General features: G+C 42.1%; 1 protein-coding gene across 3 annotated transcripts in view; it reads left to right on the forward strand.

The window, feature by feature from the left end:
- CASP8AP2 (caspase 8 associated protein 2) overlaps nucleotides 1-15,680 on the forward strand; it is a 52,177-nt gene that overhangs the window by 32,270 nt on the left and 4,227 nt on the right. For all 3 annotated transcript variants that reach the window (XM_003258336.2, XM_003258337.2, XM_003258335.2), the window contains exons 7-9: nucleotides 4,921-7,166; nucleotides 8,457-11,583; nucleotides 14,412-14,511. In XM_003258336.2, the coding sequence (XP_003258384.1) occupies nucleotides 4,921-7,166; nucleotides 8,457-11,583; nucleotides 14,412-14,511 (5,473 nt within the window). The remainder of the gene's footprint in view (nucleotides 1-4,920; nucleotides 7,167-8,456; nucleotides 11,584-14,411; nucleotides 14,512-15,680) is intronic.

Below are 15,680 nucleotides of genomic sequence, written 5' to 3' on the forward strand. Positions count from 1 at the left end.
TGATTATTAATAGAACATTGTGGCCAGGCGCAGTGGCTCGTACCTGTAATCCCAGCACTTTGGGAGGCTGAAGGGGACAGATCACTTGAGCTCAAGAGTTCGAAACCAGCCTAGCCAACAGGGTGAAACCCTGTCTCTACTAAAAATACAAAAATTTGGCTGGGCGTGGTGGCTCATGCCTGTAATCCTAGCACTTTGGGAGGCCGAGGCGGGCAGATCACCTGAGGTCAGGAGTTCGAGACCAACCTGACCAACATGGTGAAACCCCGTCTCTACTAAAAAAAAAAAAACAAAATTAGCTGGACATGGTGGCGCATACCCAGAATCACAGCCACTTGGGAGGCTGAGGCAGGAGAATCTCTCGAACCCAGGAGGCAGAGGTTGCCGAGATTGTGCCATGCACTCCAGCCTGGGCAACAAGAGTGAAACTCCATCTCAAAAAAAAAAAATATTAGCCAGGCATGGTGGTGGGTGCCTATAATTCCACCTACTTGGGAGGCTGAGGCAGGAGAATCACTTGAACCTGGGAGGCAGAGGTTGCAGTGAGCTGAGATCATACTACTGCATTCCATCCTTGGTGACAGCGAGACTCCATCTCAAAAAAAAAAGGAAGCACATAAAAATAGAACATTGCCACATATTTCTCTGAATATATTTAGTTTCCTAAAAGACTGAGTTCTTGCTCTAATACTGTTTGCCCTGATGAGATGATGGTGTATATGTCATGGGTTCTTCTAGGTCCCCACTAAATTACTAAAATATCAAGAGGGCATCTGTGCTCATATACCCTATTAATAAACAGCCCTTATACTATCCCTCAATTGTATATTATTTTCTTTCTCAAGGGGATTTTCTCCATTAATTTCTCTCTTTTATTGGTTGGAGGCAATATTTTGCTCCAGAGAAGTTCATATCTTCATAGCCTAACCTCTGAAAAAGTTGTCTAAACTTGTAAACTTGTTTTCGTTTTCTTTCTTTCTACTAACTCACATTTTTTTTTTTTTTTTTGAGACGGAGTATCGCTCTGTCTCCCAGGCTGGAGTGCAGTGGCGCAATCTCGGCTCGCTGCAAGCTCCGCCTCTCGGGTTCCCGCCATTCTCCTGCCTCAGCCTCTCCGAGTAGCTGGGACTACAGGCGCCCGCTACCACGCCCGGCTAATTTTTTTTTTGTATTTTTAGTAGAGACAGGGTTTCACTGTGGTCTCGATCTCCTGACCTCGTAATCCGCCCGCCTCGGCCTTCCAAAGTGCTGAGATTACAAGCGTGAGCCACCGCGCCCGGCCTGAGACGGAGTCTTTCTCTGTCGCCCAGGCTGGAGTGCAGTGGCGCTATCTCGGCTCACTGCAAGCTCCGCCTCCCGGGTTCACACCATTCTCCTGCCTCAGCCTCCCGAGCAGCTGGGACTATAGGCGCCCGCCACCACGCCCAGCTAATTTTTTGTATTTTTCGTAGAGACGGGGTTTCACCCTGTTAGCCAGGATGGTCTTGATCTCCTGACCTCGTGATCCGCCCGCCTCGGCCTCCCAAAGTGCTGGGATTACAGGCTTGAGCCACCGCGCCCGGCCTCACTTTTTTTTTTTTAAGATGGAGTCTCACTCTGTTGCCAGGCTGGAGTGCAGTGGCGTGATCTTGGCTCACTGCAACCTCCCCCTCCTGGGTTCAAGCAATTCTTCTGCCTCAGCCTCCTCAGTAGTTGGGACTACAGGCGCGCGCCACCATGCCTGGCTAATTTTTGTATTTTTAGTAGAGATGGGGTTTCACCATGTTGGCCAGGGTGGTCTTGATCTCTTGACCTCATGAGCCGCCTGCCTCAGCCTCCCAAAGTGCTAGGATTACAGGCATAAGCCACTGTGCCCAGCTTTTATTTTTTTTATTTTTTTTTATTTTATTTATTTATTTTTTTTTACACAGAACCTCACTCTGTCGCCCAGGCTGGAGTGCAATGGTGCAATCTCAGCTCACTGCAACCTTCGCCTCCCAGGTCCAAGTGATTCTGCCTCCTGAGTAGCTGGGATTACAGGTGCTCGCCACCACACCCGACTAATTAAAAATTTTTTTTATTTTTTGAGATGGAGTCTCGCTCTGTTGCCCAGGCTGGAGTGCAGTGGCGTGATCTCGGCTCACTCCAACCTCCGCCTCCTAGGTTCAAGCATTCTCCTGCCTCAGCCTCCCGAGTAGCTGGGATTACAGGCACCCACCACCATGCTGGCTAATTTTTGTATTTTTAGTAGACACGGGGTTTCACCATGTTGGTCAGGCTGGTCTTGAACTCCTGACCTCAGGCGATCCACCCACCTTGGCCTCCCAAAGTGCTGGGATTTCAGGCGTGAGCCACTGTGCACTGTGCACAGCCTTTTTTTTTTTTTTTTTTTTTTTTTTGGCAGAGTCTTGCTCTGTTGCCCAGGCTGGAGTGCAGTGGTGTGATCTCAGCTTATTGCAACCTTTGCCTGCTGGGTTCAAGCAATCCTCCCACCTCAGCCTCCCGAGTAGCTGGGATTACAGGCATGCACCACCTGTAAAAAAAATTAAAAAAAAAAAAAAAAAGATTTTTTTTGTATTTATAGTAGACGGGGTTTCACCATTTTGGCCAGGCTGGTTTGAAACTCCTGACCTCAAGTGATCTGCCCGCCTGGCCCTCCAGAGTGCTGGGATTACAGGCATGAGCCACTGCACCCAGCTTCAAGGGTGTTCCTTTTATGGTTAGTGCTTTTCGTGTTTACATTTCCCCAATGATCTCAAAGGTATCTACCAATAGTTGGTCGGTTGAGTCAGTATCTATATTAGTTTCCTAGGCTTAGTGTAACAAAACTACCAGAAATGGGTGGCCTGAACAACCAAAATTTGTCTCACAGTCCTGGAGGCTAGAAGTCCAAAATGAAAGTGTCAGCAAAGTTAGTTTCTTTTGAGGGCTCTGAAGGAAGGATCTGATTCTGGCCTCTGTACTTGTAGATGGTTGTCTACTTCCTATGTCTCTTTGTATCCTCTTTCTAAATGTATCTCTGTGTCCAAATTTCCCCCTTTTTTTTTTTTTTTTTTTTTTTTTTTGAGACGGAGTCTTGCTCTGTCCCCCAGGCTGGAGTGCAGTGGCGCGATCTCGGCTCACTGCAAGCTCCGCCTCCCGGGGTTCACGCCATTCTCCTGCCTCAGCCTCCCGACTAGCTGGGACTACAGGCGCCCGCCAACACGCCCGGCTAATTTTTTGTATTTTTAGTAGAGACGGGGTTTCACCGTGTTAGCCAGGATGGTCTCGATCTCCTGACCTCGTGATCCGCCCGCCTCGGCCTCCCAAAGTGCTGGGATTACAGGCTTGAGCCACCGCACCCGGCCTAAATTTCCCCCTTTTTATAAGAACACCAATAATATTGCATTAGGGCCCACCTTGAGGACATCATTTTAACTTGATTATTTCTGTAAAGACCCTTTAAATAAGGTCATATTCTGAAGAACAATGGCTTAGAACTTCAAATTATGAATTTGGTCGGGAGAGGGGACACAATCCATAACAGGGTTCATATGAGGTTTACATATTGTTTTAGGTTGTGTGTTTTTCTAATCCTCTCTTATAACAATCTCCCTATATTTGTGAGTTTTTTAAGTTTTGGGTTTTTCTACACATTTACTACTGATTAGAAATAGATATATGAAATTTCAGAGAAATTATGGAAGTTCTGGAAGATTAAGTTATTACCAGAAGCCAGAATAGGCCAGGCACAGTGGCTGATGCCTGTAACCCCAGTACTTTGGGAGGCGAAGGCAGGAGAATTGCTTGAGTCCAGGAGTTTGAGACCAGCCTGTGCAGCATAGTGAGATCCCATCTCTACAAAAAATTAAAAATTAGCTGGGCGTGGTGGCTTGTGCCTGTAGTCCCAGCTACTTGGAAGGTTGAAGTGAGAGGATTGCTTGAGCCTAGGACATCAAGGCTGCAGTGAGCCATGATCATGCCGCTGCACTCAGCCTGGGTGAAAGAGGGAGACCCTGTCTCAAAAAAAAAAAGCTGAATTGAGCTATCTACACTTTATTGCTAGGAAACTTACCAGTTTTTTTAAACACTAATATAAAACCTTAAGACTTAGATTTTTGTTTGTTTTAAACAGTAAATATATACTATTCTCCTAGGAAAGAATTAAAACTTTTTATTCCTTTTACTTTTGCATAGTATATAACATCTTAAGATGGCCGTTGGTGCTTTGGCTTGCTATGGGATTGTATGTGAAACAGAAAAGTAGGATAGAGAATTATGTAGAGTTTTACTTTGATCATGTCTGTTGTTTAGCAAGATTTTACTTTTCTTTGTGTTTCAGTTGAGCTAGAATGAATAAGGCAAGAAAATGATGTCACTTGTTCTAAAAGAAGTGAACTCATGGTTAGCTGGGGAGTTATGCACTGTGGTGAAGTAAGTCTAAGAGCCACTGGCAAGTATTGGGATAGATCCTCAGGTCCTCAAAACTTATTTGAGCAAAGCACATGAAAGAGAATTTCATGTTTTAAAAACAGGCTAATTTAGTTGGAAGCTGGTAATTTCTTTTTCTTCTTTTTTTTAGGGACAGGGTCTCACTTCGTTCTGTCACCCAGGCTGGAGTGCAATAGCGCAATCATGGCTCACTGCAGCCTCCGCCTCCCAGGTTCAAGCAGTTCTCCTGCCTCAGCTCCCAAGTAGCTGGGATTACAGGTGCCTGCCACCACGCTTGGCTAATTTTTGTGTATTTTTGGTAGAGACGGGGTTTCACCAGGTTGGCCAGGCTGGTCTCAAACTCCTGACCTCAAGTGATCCACCTGCCTTGGCCTCCCAAAGTGCTGGGATTACAGGCATGAGCTACCATGCCTGGCCAAAGCTGGTAATTTCTTAATCATGAATTACTCATGTGAATAAAGTTTGGAATATTGCTAAATATAATCTAACTTTTTTTTTATTTCACAATAGATTGTCTGAGTTTCCACATTTTCGAAATAATCATAAAACTGCAAGGACATTTGATACAGTTAAAACAAAAGATCTTAAATCTAGATCTCCACATTTGGATGATTGTTCAAAGACTGATCACAGAGCTAAAAGTGATGTTTCTAAAGATGTACATCATAGCACTTCACTGCCAAATCTGGAAAAGGAAGGAAAACCACATTCTGATAAAAGGAGTACTTCACATTTACCTACATCTGTCGAGAAACACTGCACTAATGGTGTTTGGTCACGTTCTCATTATCAGGTTGGTGAGGGTAGCTCCAATGAGGATAGTAGAAGAGGAAGAAAAGATATTAGATATAGCCAGTTTAACAGAGGAACTGAAAGAGTACGAAAAGACTTAAGTACTGGCTGTGGTGATGGTGAACCAAAGATATTGGAGGCTAGTCAAAGGCTACAAGGACATCCTGAGAAATATGGTAAAGGTGAATCAAAGACTGAAAGCAAAAGTTCAAAGTTTAAAAGTAACTCAGATTCTGACTATAAAGGTGAACGCATTAACTCTTCTTGGGAGAAAGAGACCCCTGGAGAAGGGTCACACAGTCGAGTAGACTCTCAAAGTGACAAAAAACTAGAAAGACAAAGTGAAAGATCACAAAATATAAATAGGAAAGAAGTTAAATCACAAGACAAAGAAGAAAGAAAAGTTGATCAAAAACCTAAATCAGTAGTAAAGGACCAAGATCACTGGAGAAGAGCTGAACGAGCATCACTTCCTCATTCCAAGAATGAAATAACATTTTCTCATAATTCAAGTAAATACCATCTAGAAGAGAGAAGAGGATGGGAAGATTGTAAAAGAGACAGGAGTGTAAACAGTCATAGTTTTCAAGATGGAAGATGTCCATCTTCTCTTTCAAACAGTAGAACTCACAAAAACATTGACTCTAAGGAAGTTGATGCTATGCACCAGAGGGAAAATACATCTTTAAAAGCAGAAAGACATAGAACTGAAGATAAGAGGAAAAGAGAACGAGAAAGCAAAGAAGAAAATAGGCATATTAGAAATGAAAAAAGAGTACCTACAGAACATTTGCAGAAGGCTAATAAGGAAACTAAGAAAACCACTACTGATTTAAAGAAACAGAATGAGCCAAAGACTGATAAGGGAGAAGTCCTTGATAATGGTGTTTCTGAAGGAGCAGATAATAAAGAGCTTGCAATGAAAGCTGAGTGTGGTCCAAATGAAACAAAAAACAAAGACCTAAAATTGAGTTTTATGAAAAAATTGAACTTAACTCTTTCTCCTGCTAAAAAGCAGCCTGTTTCTCAGGATAATCAGCATAAAATAACTGATGTTCCCAAGTCCAGTGGTGTATGTGATTCAGAGTCTTCAGTGCAAGCTAAAACAGTGGCATATGTTCCCTCCATCAGTGAACATATCTTGGGGGAAGCCTCTGTCAGTGAACATACCATGGGGGAAACCAAGTCAACGTTATTGGAACCAAAGGTTGCTCTTCTAGCAGTGACTGAACCCAGGATCGGTATCTCAGAAACCAAAATGGAAGATGAAAATTGTTTGTTAGTTAGATCTGTTGACAATACTATGCGTTGTGAAGTGCCCATTTGTGGTACAGAGACTTCCTTCCCATCTCCTATGGAAATACAACAGACAGAATCCTTGTTTCCATCAACAGGAATGAAACAAACCATTAATAATGGAAGGGCAGCAGCTCCTGTGGTAATGGATGTATTACAAGCAGATGTGTCTCAAAACTTTGGCTTGGAATTGGATACCAAAAGAAATGATAATTCAGATTCTTGTGGTATTTCTGAAGGTATGGAAATGAAGGTGGCACTTTCAACAACAGTGAGTGAAACCACTGAAAGCATTTTGCAGCCTTCAATTGAGGAAGCTGATATTTTGCCAATAATGCTTTCAGAAGATAATAACCCAAAATTTGAGCCTTCTGTTATAGTTACACCACTGGTTGAGAGTAAGTCGTGTCATTTGGAGCCTTGCTTACCTAAAGAGACTCTAGATTCTTCACTTCAGCAGACTGAGTTAATGGACCACAGAATGGCAACTGGTGAAACAAACTCAGTATATCATGATGATGATAACTCGGTTTTGAGCATTGACCTTAATCACCTGAGACCTATTCCAGAAGCCATCAGTCCTCTGAATAGTCCAGTGAGACCTGTAGCAAAAGTTCTTAGAAATGAAAGCCCACCTCATGTTCCAGTGTATAATAACAGTCATAAAGGTAATAGTTTGTATTATCTTCTCTAACTTTGCATTTTATGAGAATGTAAAATACATAAGATAAATTGGTGCTTTTTCTTTTTTGATAACATAAAAAGTAGCATCTTACTCAGCCCCTGTTATCTAGAAGTGCACATGGAGAGTTTTTTTGTTTTTTTTTAGATGAAGTCTCACTCTGTCCCCCAGGCTGGAGTGCAGTGTGCACAATCTTGGCTTACTGCAACCTCTGCCTCCTGAGTTCAAGCAATTCTCCTGCCTCAGCCTCCCAAGTAGCTGGGACCACAGGCACATGCCACCACTCCCAGCTAATTTTCGTATTTTTTTTTAGTAGAGACAGGGTTTCACCATATTGGCCAGGCTGGTCTTGAACTCCTGACCTCATGATCTGCCCGTCTTGGCCTCCCAAAGTGTTGGGACTATAGGTGATAGATGTGAGCCACCGCACCCAGTCAGAGTTGTTTTTTTGTTTCCTTTTTTTTTTTTTTTTTTTTTTTTTTTTTTTTTTTTGAGAGAGAGTCTCACTCTGTCACCAGGCTGGAGTGCAGTGGTGCGATCATGGCTCACTGCAACCTCCGCCTCCCAGGCCCAAGCGATTCTCCTGCCTTAGCCTCCCAAGTAGCTGGGATTACAGGCACCCGCCACCATGCCTGGCTACTTTTTGTGTTAGTAGAGATGAGGTTTCACCATGTTGGTCAGGTTGGTCTGGATTTCTTGACCTTGTGATCCGCCCTCCTCAGCCTCCCAAAGTGCTGGGATTACAGGTGTGAGCCACTGCGCCTGGCCCTGAGCACTTTTTAAGATCAATAAAAACCAATGATACAGGCTGGGCATGGTGTCTCACACCTGTAATCCTAGCACTTTGGGAGGCTGAGGCAGGTGGATCATGAGGTCAGGAGTTCGAGACCAGCCTGGCCAACGTGGTGAAACCCTGTCTCTACTAAAAATACAAAAATTAGCTGGGCGTGGGGGCAGTCACCTGTAGTCCCAGCTACTCAGGAGGCTGAGGCAGGAGAATTGGCTTGAACCCGGGAGGTAGAAGTTGCAGTGAGCCAAGATTGCACCACTGCACTCCATCCTGGGCGACACAGCAAGACTTCGTTCTCAAAAAAAATCAATGATACAAATATTAGGCATTAACATCCTGCTTCAAAAAGAACTAGTAAAACAGTGAATTGCCTCAGTATTTAATTTTTTGTTATATGTAATATTTAATATGAACATGTCAAATGACTAAACTTTAATATACTTTTATCTTCTATAAATGTCTTTAATATATTTTTCTCTTCTACAGATGTGCTTTTACCAAATTCAGCTCATTCTACCTCTAAGAGTCAGTCTGATCTCAATAAGGAAAATCAAAAGCCAATTTACAAATCTGACAAATGTACAGAAGCAGACACATGTAAGAATTCACCATTAGATGAATTAGAAGAAGGAGAAATTAGAAGTGATAGTGAAACATCTAAACCACAAGAAAGTTTTGAAAAAAATTCCAAGCCTAGAGCGTCAGCTGATGTGCGGAAGTCAAAGACTATCCCACGACGTGGGAAAAGTACTGTGTGTTTAGATAAAGACAGTAGGAAAACACATGTAAGGATCCATCAGACCAATAACAAATGGAATAAAAGACCTGATAAATCTAGCAGATCTTCAAAAACAGAGAAGAAAGATAAAGTGATGAGCACTTCCAGCTTGGAAAAAATAGTTCCAATTATTGCTGTACCCTCTTCTGAACAAGAGATCATGCACATGTTACGAATGATAAGAAAACATGTAAGAAAAAATTACATGAAATTCAAGGCAAAATTTTCATTAATCCAATTTCACAGAATTATTGAGTCAGCAATTTTGAGTTTTACATCTCTAATTAAACATCTCAACTTACACAAAATCTCTAAGTCAGTGACTACCTTACAGAAGAATCTCTGTGATGTTATAGAGTCTAAACTTAAGCAAGTTAAAAAGAATGGCATAGTTGATCGTTTATTTGAACAGCAGCTACCAGATATGAAAAAAAAATTGTGGAAGTTTGTAGATGACCAACTTGATTATTTGTTTGCAAAGCTTAAGAAAATCTTAGTATGTGATTCCAAAAACTTTGGAAGAGATAGTGATGAAGGCAAACTTGAAAAAACAAGTAAACAGAATGTACAGTATTCAAATAGTCAGAAACGGAGTGTGGACAACTCCAGCAAAGAATTGCTGAAAGAAAAATTATCAAAATCAGAAGACCCTGTTCATTATAAGTCTTTTGTGGGATGTAAAAAATCTGAGGAAAGTTATCAAGACCAAAATAACTCCAGTATTAACACTGTAAAGCATGACATTAAAAAAAATTTTAACAATTGCTTTGATAATACAAAGAACTCTCAATCCGAAGAGCGCTCCTTGGAACTACACTGTCCAAGCACCCCAAAGTCAGAAAAAAACGAAGGAAGCAGCATAGAGGATGCACAGACATCCCAGCATGCAACTTTGAAGCCAGAACGAAGTTTCGAGATTCTTACCGAACAGCAAGCATCGAGCCTTACTTTTAATTTAGTGAGTGATGCACAAATGGGTGAAATATTTAAAAGTTTGTTGCAAGGTTCTGATCTTTTAGACAGCAGTGTTAACTGTACTGAAAAAAGTGAGTGGGAGTTAAAGACTCCAGAGAAGCAGCTGCTAGAGACTCTTAAGTGCGAGTCTATACCAGCTTGTACAACAGAAGAGCTAGTTTCAGGGGTGGCTTCTCCATGTCCTAAAATGATTAGTGATGATAATTGGTCATTATTATCATCTGAAAAAGGTCCATCTCTGTCTTCAGGGCTTTCATTGCCGGTTCATCCTGATGTGTTGGATGAAAGTTGTATGTTTGAAGTGTCTACTAACCTACCTTTAAGTAAAGATAATGTGTGTAGTGTAGAAAAGAGCAAGCCCTGTGTTTCTTCCATACTTCTTGAAGATCTAGCAGTCTCTTTAACAGTACCATCGCCTCTGAAGTCAGACGGTCATCTCAGTTTTTTAAAGCCTGATGTGTCATCCAGTTCAACTCCTGAAGAAGTCATTAGTGCTCATTTTAGTGAAGATGCCTTACTTGAGGAAGAGGATGCATCTGAGCAAGATATTCATTTAGCTCTGGAGTCTGATAATTCAAGCAGTAAATCAAGTTGTTCTTCTTCCTGGACTAGCCGATCTGTTGCTCCAGGCTTTCAGTACCACCCTAATCTACCTATGCATGCTGTCATAATGGAAAAGTCCAATGATCATTTCATTGTGAAAATACGACGTGCAACACCATCTACCTCTTCTGGTCTTAAACAGAGTATGATGCCTGATGAATCATTGATGTCTTTGCCCAGACATGGAAAGGAAGCTGATGAAGGAGCAGAGAAAGAATATATTTCATGTCAGAACACAGTTTTTAAATCTGTGGAGGAATTGGAAAATTGCAACAAAAATGTTGATGGCAGCAAGTCAACTCATGAAGAACAGAGCTCTATGATACAAACACAGGTTCCTGATATATATGAATTTCTTAAAGATGCTTCAGATAAGATGGGTCATAGTGATGAAGTGGCTGATGAATGTTTCAAATTGCATCAAGTATGGGAAACAAAACTGCCTGAAAGCATTGAGGAACTGCCTTCAATGGAAGAAATCTCACACTCTGTCGGGGAACATCTTCCAAACACATACATAGATCTAACAAAAGATCCAGTCACTGAAACCAAAAACTTGGGGGAATTTATAGAAGTAACAGTTTTAAATATTGATCAGTTGGGATGTTCTGGAGGCAATTTAAATCAAAGTGCTCAAATATTAGACAATTCTTTGCAGGCTGATACTGTAGATGCTTTTATTGATTTGACACAAGATGCTTCATGTGATACTAAAAGTGAAGGTAATCATCCTGAATTAGCTGTGGAAGACTTGGGATGTGGGGTGATACAGGTAGATGAAGATAATTATAAGGAAGAAAAGGCACAAATGGCAAACAGTCCTTTAAAATGCATTGTTGAGGAACCCTATATCGACTTGACGACAGAATCTCCCAGTTCATGTGAAGTAAAAAAAGATGAATTAAAATCAGAGCCAGGATCAAATTGTGATAACTCGGAGTTGCCTGGGACTTTGCATAATGCTCACAAAAAGAGAAGAAACTTTTCTGATCTAAATCATCCTCATAAAAAACAAAGAAAGGAAACAGACTTAACTAATAAGGAAAAGACCAAGAAACCTACCCAAGATTCTTGTGAGAATACTGAAGCTCACCAAAAGAAAGCTAATAAGAAGGCCCCTCCTGTGAATAAAGATCCCTCATCATTAAAGGCAACCCCAGGGATTAAGGATTCATCAGCAGCACTTGCCACTTCTACAAGCCTTTCTGCAAAAAATGTTATTAAAAAGAAGGGAGAAATTATCATTTTATGGACAAGGTAAGAATCTTGTGAGATATTTAAATCACCAGGAAATTTTGAGCTCAAAAATCTAATCTGTCTGGCTGGACGCAGTGGCTCATGCCTGTAATCCCAATAATTTGGGACGCTGAGGCGGGTGGATCACTTGAGCCCAGGAGTTTGGGACCAGCTTGAGCAACATGGCGAAATTCTGTCTCTACAAAAAATACAAAAATTAGGGCTGGGCGCAGTGGCTCACGCCTGTAATCCCAGCACTTCGGGAGGCTGAGGTGGGCAGATCACGAGGTCAGGAGAGCGAGACCATCCTGGCAAACACGGTGAAACCCAATCTCTACCAAAAATACAAAAACTTAGCCAGGCGTGGTGGCACGCGCCTGTAGTCCCAGCAGTCGGGAGGCTGAGGCAGGAGAATGGCATGAACCTGGGGGGGCAGAGCCTGCAATGAGCCGAGATCGTGCCACTGCATTCCAGCCTGGGCAACAGAGTGAGACTCCGTCTAAAAAAAAAAAAAAAAAAAGCACATACAAAAATTAGCCAGGCATGGTGGTGCAGGCCTGTGGTCCCAGCTACTTGGGAGGCTGAGGCAGGAGGATCACTTGAGCCTGGGAGGCGAAGGTTGTACTCCAGCCTGGGTGACAGAGCAAAACTCTGTCTAAAAAAAAAAAGAAAACTTAAAGATACCTAGCCAGGTGTGGTGGCGGGCGCCTGTAGTCCCAGCTACTCAGAAGGCTGAGGCAGGAGAATGGCCGTGAACCTGGGAGGCAGAGCTTGCAGTGAGCTGAGATCACGCCACTGCCCTCCAGCCTGGGTGACAGTGTGAGACTCCCTCTTGAAAAAAAGAAAAGAAAACGTAAAGATACCTAATCTGTCATGTCTTCATAGCTTTATCATCCTAAAATAAGGAAAATGATAACTTCGAAAGTGGCCAAATTTAGTTGAAGATACATTCTAGAGTACAGTCCTGCTGTACTGTTGTACAGTCTAGAACAGTGGCTCTTTTTATTTATTTATTTATTTTATTATTACACTTTAGGTTTTAGGGTACATGTGCACAATGTGCAGGTTTGTTACATATGTATCCATGTGCCATGTTGATTTCCTGCACCCATTAACTCGTCATTTAGCATTAGGTATATCTCCTAATGCTGTCCCTCCCCCCTCCCCCCACCCCACAACAGTCCCCGGAGTGTGATGTTCCCCTTCCTTTGTCCATGAGTTCTCATTGTAGAACAGTGGCTCTTAACCAGAGGTGTGCAGTAGTACCATGGATATAACTTTTCACTTTGAAAAGCTCTATTGTGAAGTTAAGAAAAGTGAAGTTTTTCATTTAAAAAAAGTGAAGTGAAAGAAAGTTAAAAAGTGAAGGGGAAAAGTGTGTTTTAACTTCACTTTTTAAATTAAAAACATTTCATTTGGAAGGAACTGGTGTAAGCACATCTTAGAAGGAATGACAAGTGATGAAATAGCAAAAAATGGGAGTGTTGGTATAGGTTGGTGCAAAACCACAATTACTTTTGCAGCAACCTAATAATTTGATTTTTCCTCCAGATTAGAAGTTTACAGTTTTGTAAACCGGTTGTACTTTTGAGGGTTTTTGTTTGTTTGTTTGTTTGTTTGTTTGAGACAGAGTTTCACTCTTGTTGCCCAGACTCGAGTGCAATGGTACCATCTTGGCTCACTGCAACCTCTGCCTCCCAGGTTCAAGTGATTCTCCTGCCTCAGCCTCCCGAGTAGCTGGAATTACAAGGGCACGCCCAGCTAATTTTGTATTTTTAGTAGAGACAGGGTTTCTCCATGTTGGTCAGGCTGGTCTCGAACTCCTGACCTCAGGTGATCTGCCCACCTCTGCCTCCCAAAGTGCTGGATTATAGGCATGAGATGTTGTGCCCGTACACTTTTGAGTTTTATATGAACTGTTTAAGAAAATCAAGACCCCATTCAGATGTAAAAGTAACCACAGTTATAAATCATTGGACTAAAGGTAGATATACTTGACTAGAATGCTTAATGAGAGAAGCTGAGTTTTGTGAAAACTGGTGATCAGTTTTGTTAATTCCACAGTCCTCAAATCCCCATTTCAAGTAACTTTGCAGGTGGCAGTATAAAATCTCAGCAACTGTATTAATACCCATTTGGTCAGAGTATGTAGAAAAAGCAGAGGTCTGGGAATTAGAAGATATGGATTCTATTTTAGTTCTGGTTCTTTTTTTTTTTTTTTTTTTTTTTTTTGAGATAGAGTCTTGCTCTGTCGCCCAGGCTGGAGTGCAGTGGCGTGGTCTTGGCTCACTGCAAGCTCCGCCTCCCAGGTTCATGCCATTCTCCTGCCTCAGCCTCCTGAGTAGCTGGGACTGCAGGCACCTGCCACCATGCCCGGCTAATTTTTTTTGTATTTTTAGTAGAGACGGGGTTTCACTGTGTTAGCCAGGATGGTCTCGATCTCCTGACCTCGTGATCCGCCCGCCTCGGGCTCCCAAAGTGCTGGGATTACAGGCTTGAGCCACCGCGCCCGGCCTAGTTCTGGTTCTTCTGCTTATTATGTCTGTGACCATCTTTGGGCCCTAAGTTTTTTAGTGTATACATTAAAGGTAGAATTAAAAAGAAATACTTTAATTTTGTCATTAAGAAAATAAATCAGTACATTTGTTACAGAATACATATGAACTCATAGAGCAAAATCATCTAAATCTTATTTCTCAGAGATACCCATTGTCCATATTTTGGTATATACACTTTTCCTTTTTCCTATGGGTTTAAATTTCCCTGGTTGGTGGACTTCAAGGCAGTGGGATTTTTATTACCTTTCTACTACAGTGTACTAAAACTAAATACAATTTTTTCCTCCTCAGAAATGATGACCGGGAAATTTTATTGGAGTGTCAGAAAAGAGGGCCATCATTTAAAACATTTGCATATTTAGCTGCCAAGTTGGATAAAAATCCAAATCAGGTAACTACCCAATTTTTACATCTCTATTGGTTCACAGATGTTGCTACTCTAAATACTTAAAATTTAGGCTAGGTGTGGTAGCTCACATCTGTAATCCCAGCACAGCCAAGGTGGGAGGATCCCTTGAAGCCAGGAGTTCGAGACCATCCGGGCAACATGGTAAGACCTCTGCCTCTACAGAAAAATTTTAAAAAATTAGTGGGTGCTGTCGTGTGCACCTGTGGTCTCAGCTCGGAAGGCTGAGGAGGGAGGATCGCTTGAGCCCAGGAGTTCAAGGCCAGCCTGGCCAATATAGTGAGACCATGTCTCTACAAAAAACAAAAAAAATAGCAGGACATGGTGACATGCACCTGTAGTCCCAGCTACTCGGGAGGCTGAGGCAAATTGATCACTTGAGCCCAGGAGGTTGAGGCTACAGTGAGCTGCGATCATGCCACTGCACACCAGCCTGAGACAGAGTGAGACCCTGTTTCAGACAAAAGTAAATAAATAAATGTTTAGATTGAATTTTTTTCTTTTTGAATTAAAGTTAGTTTCACTCAGTCTTTTTTTTTTTTTTTTTTTTTTTTTTTTTTGAGACAGAGTCTTGCTTTGTTGACCCTGCTGGAGTGCAATGGCGTGATCTTGGCTCACTGCAACCGCCACCTCCTGGGTTCAAGTGATTCTTGTGCTTAAGCCACCCGAGTATCTGGTATTACAGATGTGTGCCACCACACCCAGCTAATTTTTTGTATTTTTAATAGATTACTGGGGAGGCGGAGTTTTGCTATGTTGGCCAGGCTGGTCTTGAACTCTGGGTCTCATGTGATCTGCTTACCTTGGCCTCCCAAAGTGCTGGGATTACAGGCGTGAAAAAAATGTTTTAAGAGATGGAGTCTCATTATGGTGCCCAGGCTAGATTTGAACTCCTGAGCTGGCTTAGACTTACTTTTTGAGTGTTAGAATATGTAGATATTTATTAGCCAGCCTCTTTAAAAGTATGGCTCAGTGTAGGACTGTTAAAAACTTGGTAACTGGAAGAAGTATGACTGAGACGATCCTGATTGTTTTGTAAACTGATGTTTGCTTGTTTAAGAAATATTAATGTTAGGCTGGGCACGGTGGCTCACGCCCGTAATCCTAGCACTTTGGGAGTCCGAGGTGGGTGGATTGCATGAGCTCAGGAGTTT

Source organism: Nomascus leucogenys, chromosome 3 (genome assembly GCF_006542625.1).
Source record: "Nomascus leucogenys isolate Asia chromosome 3, Asia_NLE_v1, whole genome shotgun sequence".
Taxonomy (NCBI): Eukaryota; Metazoa; Chordata; class Mammalia; order Primates; family Hylobatidae; genus Nomascus; species Nomascus leucogenys.